General features: G+C 48.9%; 1 protein-coding gene across 5 annotated transcripts in view; it reads right to left on the minus strand.

Annotated features, from left to right (window-relative positions):
* Positions 1-149: 149 nt before the first annotated feature.
* Positions 150-12,249, minus strand: part of WIPF2 (WAS/WASL interacting protein family member 2) — a 35,067-nt gene continuing 22,967 nt past the window's right edge. For 4 of the 5 annotated variants that reach the window (XM_029572407.1, XM_029572402.1, XM_029572404.1 and 1 more), the window contains 4 exons: positions 6,752-7,411; positions 6,203-6,412; positions 5,398-5,589; positions 150-4,208 (listed from right to left, as the gene is read on the minus strand). In XM_029572407.1, the coding sequence (XP_029428267.1) occupies positions 5,441-5,589; positions 6,203-6,412; positions 6,752-7,411 (1,019 nt within the window). In that variant the 3' untranslated portion in view covers positions 150-4,208; positions 5,398-5,440. The remainder of the gene's footprint in view (positions 4,209-5,397; positions 5,590-6,202; positions 6,413-6,751; positions 7,412-12,249) is intronic. The other variant, XM_029572406.1, reaches the window with a different exon arrangement.

Below are 12,249 nucleotides of genomic sequence, written 5' to 3' on the forward strand. Positions count from 1 at the left end.
AGATATTCCTTTTTGGATTTACTTCCTGTTCTCCACTGCAGCTAGAGTGGAAGGTGGAAGCCACCAGTGGCCCTAAGCTGTTAATTTTCTTAAAATGGTTACACTGCTGGATTAACTTCCTCCTAAAATCTACCTCATGCTAAACACAATTCCAAAATTATAATCATGCTTTATTTTATAGTTAGGTTTAATTCAAGAATTGCATAGAAGGAATGGGGGAACACAGAAAAGTACAAAAGGATTAGACTAAAGTCTGAATAATACACCCTACAAGGGAGAAACAAACTTTCAAAGATGGACTCTCTACTTCATAATCAAAATGTAACAAAAGTACATACAATAAGTTATAAAAATCCAGCTCCATGCAGATTTCACAAAAAAAAAAAAAAATTAGAATTGGTCAGTTTTGGTTAATTTACACAATTCGATTTTAAGTATTCTTGAATTCTTTAATTATCAAGTAACCCCTCAGAGAGACAGAGAACAAACACAGTCCCTCCACTTCCAGCAGCAAAGATCCAAGGTAGGGAAAGCAAACAGTAAATACGAGGATGGAAAAACAGCTACACATACATGTATTTTATTTTTTGATTTTTGAAAGCAAGATGAAGTACAGACACACCATGGACACCAGGAAAGGCACAAGGAGAACACGTGGTAGAGAGGCAGGACATTACTCCAGAAAGACGACCACCACCTTTCCTATTGAGCTTCTGGCTTGGCAGTTGTATCCTATGAACCCCCCCACATCCTGGGTCCCAGGTTCAACGATTCAAGACTAAGCGGGGAATGTGGTGATGGGTAATCTCCCCACCCATCCTTCCACAAGGAAGCTCGACAAGTTAAAGACCAACACCCAGAATTTCACAGTACTCGCTACAGCTCCCACCTCTTAAAAACCCTAACAAGATGCAACTTTTAACATTTCACGATGGTTCTTAGGTGGGCCATATTTGACTGGGCCCTTCTCTGCCCTCCTTTATCATAAACAGTCAAAGTCCACTCAAATGTTCGTATCAGTTCATCCCTGGGAAAGAGGGTACCAGCCATCCCTGGAATTAGCAGGTTTTCTTTTATTTGTAAAGAACGCTATTAGCTGTGGAGGTTCAGGAATGGCAGGCTCCAGATTACTCCAGAATGTGTGTATTTCCCCAGCTTTGCTTTCATGTGTCACTCATTCTTTCTAGAGCAGAAAGGAGATTTTGATGCACCTGCCAACTCGTTTATTTCGGAGGCGACCTCTTCAGCATCTCCAAGGACAAGACCATTAAAAGGATGAGATCCAATGCACGCTAAAACCACAAAGCCACCTACCCTCTTCTCTTCCACACAAAGGGACACTGCCTCCCCAAAGAAAACCACTTGGGGCCCCCCCTGAATTTCCGGCTGCCAGCAGAGTTCCAGCGGTCCCTGAGAGGCTTCCCTGGAGTGCAAACTTTCCACAGCACCAAAAACCTGCTGGAAGTTTCAAAGCTTTATAAAGGCAAAATGTTGAGAATATTCAGACATGAGCAAGGCTAAATACAAAAAATAAAATAAAATAAACATAGACTTACACAAATTGACCATCACCAGTGCATTTGGCCCAGAAACCGCTGATGCAGTTTTCCTGTCTTTCTGGAAATGTTATATTCTCCCCTTTGCCTAGCTGCTCCTGCCACCCTCATGGTGAGCTGCTAATTCCTAGGCCTCTCTGATTTCAGGAAACATCCTACAAGGCCGCAGCCTTCCTGTTTTCTGCTAACAGGATGGATGGCTTTTCGCAGAGCTTGTGTGCTCCATGTGCTGATGGACAGTGCTGCCATCGCATCTAGGCAGCACTACCCCTTTTACCTCCAGGTAGAACAAAACACCACTAATTCCTCCCTCACAGAGTAACCTTTTTAGCTATTACCTTGATTTTCACTTGATGTAAGACACGAGGATAGGATCAATTCACTTTTTTTTTTATTTCTCTCTTATCTGAATGCATCCGAGAACCGCACCATCACTACAAGGAATTTAGCTAATAACCAGTGACGTGATATACAGGAAGGGATCTATACATCTCCCATCCTTCTTTCTGGCTATCATCTCTCTAACATATAGTGTTTAATACCAAAGCATCATAAGTTTATTTCTACTGAACAGATATTTCACAAAAGAAAACAAGCTAAGAAAGGCACAGGTTTTAAAAAGAAACACACGATCCAAATTTCTCCCAAACTCACCCTCAATTTGAGGGTACTGGGGTAGGGGGGAACCAGTTGGGTAAGCCACTTCTTGCTGGGCACTGCTATGCCAGGCCTGTATTCTGAGTCGAAACCATTTCAAGGAAGCGGGTTTAAGAGAGACGCTGGGGATTTTGTTTCAGTCCAATCTAAGCCAACTCAATAAAACGCACAGCGCAGGTCACTTGACCAGCCAATGGACTGAGCTGGCAGACTCTCCCTAAGACCCTCCTCCCCTAACCCGCACCACCTGCTAGGGAAAGAGGACAATACGGGCAGGATAAGAAAAAGAAACGTGTCTGACGGAGAGCAAGAATGCCTGGATCTTTTCTATCTACTCCACCTTACCCCTATATTACAAACTTTGTACAACATAGAAAACAGTCACCAACAAGGATTACCATATTTTTCTGTTACTTAAAGAGTACATGTACATACAATAATTCATCGGGTACCAAGCATGACACTGGAGCAGACACTGACACGATGCTTAGTTATCTGATATGGGATGCTGTTTCAGCTGCCTGCCCTGAAGGTGACAGGTAGTCGCTGGTAAAATGAATACAGAGCTCTCGCCAGTGCGTGTCTGCTTGCAACGGCATTCACACAGCACCAGAGAGACTCTGCTGGAAGGGAGTGGGTGACAAAGTCTGAAAAATATTAACAATGCGTCGAACCACATAGAAGGCAGTCCATTCTCCACAAAGACTAGAACTAGGTTTGCTTCTCTGCCCCTTTCATTACAAACACGAGACCGCATCTCTCCATTACAAATTTTGCTGAAAGTTACCTACACCAGCGTGACCCCCAGAGTCTAATGCCATAAGGAACTCTATTTTCAGGGGACCAGAGATGTAAAAACATTCTTTATCCTATTACAATCACTTTCCAGGGAGAGCAGTAATTCAGCATTAAAATAATCTGACAGCGTACAGGCCTGTTCTTTACTCACTGGGATGTCCATGACTGTCCTCCGACCCACGCATCATACAGATGTCACCAAGCCAGTCCCCCATGCCCCTACCGTTACCCCTCTACACAGGTAGAGGGGAAAGAAAAGCAAACTATTTCATCAACGGGACTGAAAAGGCCCCACATCTGCTGATCTCCAACACCAGAACAGCATCAGGATTGGTTTTCAGTGTCCCTGGACAGAAGCAGCTGCCAGGACCAGGATCCCTCTTGCTAGGCTCCCCACGATGTGCAACTGGACACCCCCCACCCTACAGTACACGTTACACCCCGCGTGCAACCAGCAGGAAGCCATGGATACCGAGGTCTTCTCCCCCCCCATCCCATCAGGTTGGTGCAAAGGGTCCTCTCCTCTCTGTGCTCACAGGCCCAATGAGAATGGAGCACCGCTCTTACCTTTCACTGGCCTCGCTTCCACCTTCGCTTGCTCCAAAATCTGGCTGCCATTTTCTCCTTTGCTTTTGAATAGTGCTCTTTGTTTAAACCAGTTAGCATTTTACATCAAAAGGCGTTCGGTCGTTTTAAACCTGTAATCATGGTAAACCCAGCTTTGCTGACTCAAATCCTAACTACCAAAACAAATCTCTTTTCAAAAATGCTTCCCCTTCCAAGTAACATCCACTGCCTCCCCCGCTGCCACAGAGCAAGAGACCCTGGGACCCACGGTGACCTACAAGCAGGGGCCCCAACCTGCTCGGCTTGTTCAGCGGCACTCGTCTTTCAGAAAGTCTCTCTCCGTGTCTCAAAGTGTGAGATCCTGTCCCTGTGCAGAGAGGAGAGGAATCCTCCCCCAGCAAAGCGGAAGCACGGAGGTCCTCAGCTGAAACGCAGTGATGGAGGTGAGCGGTCAGGAATCTGCTGGGGTGGGGGTTTGGACTGCTGACATCATGGGAACATCTCATGCAGGTCACTGAGGGACAAGAGGGCCAGAAAGGAAAAGGTCCATTTTCTGTCAGGGAACCACAGGGCTCGGAAGCGGCAGCCTTCACCTGGGGATGGGAGGTAAAGGTGGCACCCCACGTGTACCTAAAATGTGAACACAGGGTGTTGAAGGCACTGCACAAAGCTTTTTCCTCATATAAAACAAAAATATGTTTTTGTGAAATTAATTTCTGGCACAGGTGAGAAGTTCCCAGTAATGCTAACCAATCACCTCAGTCCTCCATTTACCCTGAGAACAGTCACCTTCCACTTAACAGCATTGCAAAGCAGGTGGCAATGTAATGCAAACCTCCACACGCCTCCCACACACACACAGAACAGGCACGGCACAAGCTACACACACTGCACAGAACAGGCATGGCACAAGCTACACACACACTGCACAGAACAGGCATGGCACGGAAGTGACTGTGCAGACCCCCCACCCCCCCATACACACACACATACAGAACAGGCACAGCACAAGCTACACACACACTGCACAGAACAGGCGTGGCACAAGCTACACACACTGCACAGAACAGGCATGGCACGGAAGTGACTGTGCAGACCCCCACCCCCCCATACACACAAACTCAGCACAGAGCAGGTACAGCATGGGTAGCAGCAGTACAAGTTTCCTCACACACACACACACAGCACAAGCTACACACACACACATACTGCACAGAACAGGCATGGCACGGAAGTGACTGTGCAGACTCCCCCCCCCCCAATACACACACACACAAACTCAGCACAGAGCAGGTGCAGCATGGGTAGCAGCAGTACAAGTTTCCCACACACACACACACACACACACACATACAGAACAGGCACAGCACAAGCTACACACACACACTGCACAGAACAGGCATGGCACGGAAGTGACTGTGCAGACCCCCCCCCATACACACACACATAAGCTCAGCACAGAACAGGTGCAGCATGGGTAGCAGCAGTACACCCTCACAAACACACGCAGCCATGCCATGGGGAGTGATACTGCAAGCTCTCCCATACTGCATCAAGAGAAAACAGGCTGATTTAAGAGAGGATATAAAACCTCTTTGTGCTTAACTGTCTCAGGTGCTGTCTTGATCCTTCTTGCCTTTGGGACTGTGCTTCATTAAGTAACTGTAGCCCTTCTTATCCCCCCGCCCGAGTTGCTGTGCTGTGCTTCTGTTCAAACCCTCTTCTCGCCCTGCCCTGAGGGGGTTGGTAATGCGCATTCCCATTATGGAGAAAGCCACTCAAGTGTGCCACAAGACAGCCACATCAAGCCAGGGCTCACCTTAGTTTTGCTAGGGTACATTTTCTGAAAAGGTTTGATTTCACTAAAGTCTGCCACAACAGCGGCGCAGCGCACCACCCCAGGGCTCACCTCTGTTAGTTTTGCTAGGGTAAATTTTCTGAAAAGGTTTGTATTCCTCTGGGGCTGGAAAATCCTCAACTGAATGGAAGGAATATTTTGACTCAAAATCATCTAAAAAAAAAAACACAAAACAAAAAGGAAAGAAAACTATAACATTGCTTACATTTAGGAAGGAGAAAAGCAGCAAGCATTACACACGGTTTCCTTGCTGGCTTCGTGCACTGCCCGTTCTCACGCTGCTGCTTCAGGTCGGTCGCCACTTCTTTTTTTGACATTGAAAGTTTATTGAGGTTCAAACATATATCCACAAACAGAGCAGACTGCCACAGATAGCAGCAGTCGCCCACTTCTGGCCTGGCACAGCAGAGGCACCACAGGGCAGCGCGGAGAGAGACAGGGAGGAGCCTTATTGATCACCCGGGTGGTGGCTGCACTTCCACCTCTAAGAAAAGGAACTGGCTCTTTCAGCTAATCGCGAGGCCTGCCGGCTCAGGGCGCCTCCTTCCTACTTAGAGGGAGCTGTAAACAAGTTTATTTCAATTCTCTGTTAATGCTTTCATGCATGGGGGATGGGGGGGCTCATGTTTAAAGGAGTGCAAGACAGAAGAGTTAATACAGCAATGGCCCCATGAAAGAAAACATAACCAACATGCAATGCTAACTCATTTCAGACAGACACCTTCGGCCTGTCGCTTCCTGGGCCCTCACTGGTTTTAGTACTCACCTAAGAAAGATCTGACTGCAGAGACGGGATCTCTATGTCCGTTCCTTATAGGTGGCGGGGGAGGTGGAGGCCCTGCTGGTGTCCTGGATGGGGGTAGTGGGGGTTTCCCTCTGCTTGAGGCATCGGAGGACCCAAGCATTCGGTACGGTGGAGGCGGGGGAGGGGCGTCTCGGCCACCATTTCGTACCATTGGCGGTGGGGGAGCAGGGGCTGCAAGACAGGAAAAGTCACGAGACTGGATACATCATCGTCAACCCGTGACCGAGGAGTCAGCCAGCAGGAGCCGGCCTGAAGGTCAGGTTATCAAATCCCAGCAGATTCCCAGGATCCCACACAGCATCGCTTGCTCGCCAGGACCAGCTGGGGTTTAGTAAAGCTACAGTCATCGGCAGGTCTGCTGGACATTTCAGAGACAGCAAACAATAAGAGAAAAGCTACAAAGTCATAAATGACATTAATATCTTAAAAAAAAAAAAAAAAAAAAAAAAAGGCTCCGAAGGAGGCCTGGAATAGGTGATGGCAGAAAAGCGAACGGTTTCAGGGTCTTACCTGAACCACGGCTCGGAGGGTCTCGGGCTGGTGGAGGCGGCCTGTTGCTTTGCGAGGACGGCGAGGCCAGGAGCGGCGGGGGAGGAGCCAGCCCCCGGACAGGGGCCTGTGTCTTTATGTGCAAAGAATTGTGTCTCTGAGGCAGCTCCGGCACAGGCTCGCCAGTGGGGCTGGACGGGCCATTGGAGGCACCGGGGGGCTGCCGATATGGAGGGGGTGGGGGCGGCAAAGGCTGATTCTGTGCATTTGGCCCCGTCCTGGCATTGACTGGAGATGGAGGTGGCTTGACAGGAGGTGGAGCTGGTGGTCCTTCCCTGCTGGACGGGACCCTCTGCCCTGGGGTTGGTGGCAAGGGCTTTTCCCGGTTATAAGACTGCATCTTTGCACCATGCATTGGTGGGGGTGCAGGGGGTGCGTTGCCACGCCTCCCAGGAGGGGGTGGAGGAGGGGCTGAGGAGCTGTGCTTCATGCCAGGGCTGCTGGCACTGTTGGGCCGAGAAAGATCGGGCAGCGAGGGTCGTTGCATTCGGGGAAGCTCAGGAGGCGATGCCCGGCTGCTGTCCGAATCGTCATGAGGTCGGGTGCTGTTGGCTTGCACTGGAGGCCTGGGAGCTGCGGACCGAGTGCCAGGGAGCTGAAGGGCTTTAGCCGCCGAGCCCTCTGCAAAGCACAGAAAATCAAAACAGTTATTCCATCACCTGCAGCATTTGGAAAAATCAAGCTGGCAGAGAAAGGCAGAGCTAACGGATAGCTGGAAATAATGGGATACCACAGAACGAGTCACCCAATTAAAGTGCTGCAAGAGGGACTTTATTAAGTTACTGGACTCTCTGCAAGTTGTGACTGCTTGTACTGGCCCAAAGGTGAGGCTGCATCAGTACCACAATCATCGGCAGTGAAACTGTTCACCTGCAGCGGACTACAGTTCACCAACTTCAGTACACCCAGGGGAAGTGTCAAAGGTAGAGACAGCAGCAGAATTTTTAAAAAAGCAGGGGAAGTCAAAGGATCCCCAGCATTTAGGGATGGAAGAGGCAAAGCCTGGGATAAGCACAGGGGACCCTTAACTGTGGGGGAGTGAGGGGTAAAGCCTGGGATAAGCACAGAGGATCCTAAGCTGTGAGGGGACTGAGAGGTAAAGCCTGAGATAAGCACAGAGGATCCTTAGCTGTGAGGGAGTGAGGGGTAAAGCCTGGGATAAGCACAGAGGATCCTTAGCTGTGAGGGAGTAAGGGGTAAAGCCTGGGATAAGCACAGAGGATCCTTAGCTGTGGAGGAGTAAGGGGTAAAGCCTGGGATAAGCACAGAGGATCCTTAGCTGTGGAGGAGTGAGAGGTAAAGCCTGGGATAAGCACAGAGGATCCTTAGCTGTGAGGGAGTGAGAGGGTAAAGCCTGGGATAAGCACAGAGGATCCTTAGCTGTGGGGGGAGTGAGGGGTAAAGCCTGGGATAAGCACAGAGGATCCTTAGCTGTGGGGGGAGTGAGGGGTAAAGCCTGGGATAAGCACAGAGGATCCTTAGCTGTGGGGGGAGTGAGGGGTAAAGCCTGGGATAAGCACAGAGGATCCTTAGCTGTGGGGGGAGTGAGGGGTAAAGCCTGGGATAAGCACAGAGGATCCTTAGCTGTGGGAGAGTGAGGGATAAAGCCTGGGATAAGCACAGAGGACCCATAGCTGTGGGGGGAGGCAAGGATAATGCCTGAGAAATTAGCAGGTCTATAGCATTAAGAAACAGAGAAATGTAACAGCAGAAAAAGACCAGATGGCCTATCTAGTTTTCCCATCTTCATCAACTTCCCAGCTTTAAAATTCCTATCACTCCCTCAGCAATCCCCTTTTTATCCCATGCTTTCTTGAATTCATAGGAAAATTGGTTCTTACCTGCTAATTTTCATTCCTGTAGTACCATAGATCAGCCCAGACTCCTGGGTTTTACCTCCCCTCCAGCAGATGGAGACAGAGAAAGTTTCACTCACACTGCCATATAACCTAGCATGCCATCTGCAGTCCCTCAGTATTGACCTGTACCCAAGCCAAGATAGTAGAAACTCTAATACCAACCACAAACTAATGTCCCCTGAGCAAGCAGTGGGAAGTGGAAACTTAGAACAGATAAAACTTGTCCACATTAAAAAAACCATGAAAGAGTAAACAAAAACTGTGCCATTCTTCAGATAATTACAACAACAGATTGCGCAGACTCTCCTGAACTCCCTACATCAACTGCGCGGTTCTGATCTGTGGTTCTACAGGAATGAATTAGCAGGTAAGAACCAATTTTCCTTTCCCTGTACGTACCCGGATGAGTCCAGACTCCTGGGATGTACCAAAGCTCCCTAAACGGGGTGGGACTACGGCCAGGCCTCTGGGGCCTGGAGATCCAAACGATAATGCCTGGCGAAAGTGTGCAACGACTTCCAAGCAGCCGCCCTGCAAATTCTTGCAGTGACACTTGCTGACATTCCACCAGGCAATCATGGCTTCCGACACCTTATGCCCCTTTTTTTGCACCACTCCACAGCACAAAAAGGCCATCCGACAACCGGAAGCTGTTAGTAACTTTAAGATACCGCAGCAATGTGTGCTGGACATCCAAAAGCCGCAACTCTCTCGCATGAGGCACTGAAGCCTCCAAATATGGGAAAGCCGAATCCAAAATCCTCAAGAAAGGATCTCTACACGACAAGGCTTGAAGCTCTGAGAGCCGCCTAGCGGATCAACCTGTCACCAAGAAAAGCACCTTCAAAGTGAGATTTTTTATAATAGTCCTTTTAAGAGGCTCAAACAGCACCGCACACATGCCTTTCAGGACGAAGTTAAGGCTTCTGAACCGGAGGGCGCAAATGCTTCGCCCCTCGGAGAGAACGCACCACATCCAGATGTGCAGTCAGAACCGCTCCGTGCAACTTGCCTCAAAGACAGCCCAAAGCTGCCACCTGAACTTTGAGGGAGTTAAAGGATAAACCCATCATCAAACATCTTTGCAAGAATATCTGCTATGGAAGCTCGCAGAGGGACAACCCCCTGCTCTGTGCATCAGTCCTCAAAAACTCTCCAGGCAAGCACACATGCCAAGGAGGGGAAGAGAGAACATCCTCAGAGTAACCTCTCTCAAGTGTTTCCTCTCACAAGCGAAACTGCAAGACAGGAGCGAGAGCCGCCTGACCTGCAAATATGGGACCTTGGGGCAGAAGCTTTGGCAGATGAACGAGGCTCAACAGGCCGTTTACCGCAAAACCAAGGCCTCCGAGCCACTCCAGAGCCACCAGAATCACGTGGCCCAGGGGGAACCTCCACACGTCGCAAAACCTTGCCCACCAGCAGCCACGGTGGAAACACCTACAGCAGAAAGTCCCGCGGCCAAGGAAGAACCTAGGCATCGACTCCCTTCTTGAATTTCGCGGCGTTGCCATTAAATTCATGCAGGGCTTGAAATGAGAGCCTTTGCTTACACCGCCAGCTCTCACTCTCCAGGGTCCAGTTGTTGATGGCTGAGAAATTCTGCTTGCACAGATGGCAAATACGGTGTGAATAGGTGACCTTTAGTACTTACTTTATGCTCTTACAGCCTTTCTGTGCTTTATTTAATGTTCAATTTTAGTGGTTACGTTATGGATGTTTTAGCAGCTGTGTTATTTTAATATGAATGTATATTTTAGCGTTTAGCATTTGTTTGATATTCTTAGCTAATTTAAAATTATTGCTACTTATTTAAAAATGGTTTGGATTGTTCTTGCTATTTTATGATTTGTAAACCATTACGATGGCTTGTCTTAGTGACGGTATAAAAAAACTTAAATAAATAAATAAATTCTTGGTCCTGGCTATGTGAGAAGCTGCTATCAATGCCAGATGCTGCTCTGCCCTGTGGATTAGCTCCCAAGCTTCCTGAGCCACCTCTCGGCACCACCCTGCCAGTTGATATAAGCCACCGTTGTTGCACTGACGGACAAGATTCTGACTGGATGGCCGCTCAAGAGAGGAAGAAATGCACTCGGCACCGCTCTGGTCTCTAAACGATTGATAGAACATAACGCTTCTTCTGCCGACCACTGGCCTTGCACAGACTGATCTTGGCAGACAGCTCCCCAACCGGAGAGGCTGGCGCCGGTAGTAACCACCGTGCACTCCAGATCATACAAGTAAAACCATCGACACAAGTGGACCCGACCAAGCCACCATAAGAGAGCAGTGGAAGCTGAAGCTGCTCCAACCACGGAACCCAACTAGGAAAATAATGCCGCCTGCAGAGCCCAAGGCACGAGTTCCCATGTGAATGCCACGGAGCAGAGAACCTGCAGGTAATCCCAGACCCTGGGCACCTGGCTCTCCAACAATCCGCAAACTTGCAACTGCAACTTGACAATGCACTCCTCTATAAGAAAAACCTTTCCCAGATTGTAAACGAAGCACGCTCCCAGGAATTCCAACACTCGAGATGGCATGGGATGACTCTTGGACCAATTCACTATCCACCCAAGTGATTGCAAGCGCTGCAGCACCAGATCCACCGCTTGTCTGCAGTAGGCCTCTGACTTTGCCTGAATGACTCAGTCGTCCAGATATGGGTGCCCCAGCAAGCCCTCCTTCCTGAGGGCTGCTGCCGCCACCACCACCACCATCATCAACCTTGGTGAAAGTCCGTGAAGTCACTGCAAGCCCAAACGGCAGGGCGCAAAATTGAAAATGCATGCCGAGGATTTTGAACCGTAGAAATCTCTGATGGTCAGGCCGGATTCCTATGTGTGAGTATGCCTCGGTCACATCCAGGGACGCCAAGAACTCCCTCTTGCCCATCACTGCAATGACTGAACAGAGAGTTTCCATACGAAAATGAGGAACATTGAAAGCCACATTTACTTTCTTGAAATCCAGAATTGGACAAAAAAAACTCTTCCTTTTTGGGACCACAAAATAAATGAGTAACATCCCATCCCTCGCTCCTCCAAGGGAACAGGAACAATGGCTCCAAGCATCTATAGACAGTAAAGGGTCTGTTGTACCACCCGACTCTCTTCCGGGGAGACCATGAACAGGTGCTTTAACGGACAAACAAATTCTAAAGCATAACCTTGCCTTATCACGCTTAAGACCCACTGGTCCATAGTGATTTTGGCCCACTCCTCGTAAGAGAGTCAACCAACCCCCTATAACCGGGACGGAGGAGTGCACCAGCCTCACTTCATTGTGCTGTTTTGGCTCCAGTGCCTCTCTGGCCAGAGCTATTCCTGTTCAGTTCTTGGCCTCAAAAGGATGAGGGTTCCAGGACTACTGCCTCCTCCGAGTCTTGCCTCTGAACTCCTGTCGAAGGCCTTCCTTGGCGAAAACGCATGTTCCCTCGAAACCTAAAGCATCCAGAAGAGGAATTCCTTGTCCCTTTAGGCCCATCTTCAGGTAACTTGTGAACCTTATTCTCTCCCAGATGCTTTATCAGATCCTTCAAATCTTCTCCAAAAAACACCTTCCCTTAAAAGGTAATGCGCCTGAGACTTGGATGAA

The sequence above is a fragment of the Rhinatrema bivittatum genome, chromosome 12 (genome assembly GCF_901001135.1).
Source record: "Rhinatrema bivittatum chromosome 12, aRhiBiv1.1, whole genome shotgun sequence".
NCBI lineage: Eukaryota > Metazoa > Chordata > Amphibia > Gymnophiona > Rhinatrematidae > Rhinatrema > Rhinatrema bivittatum.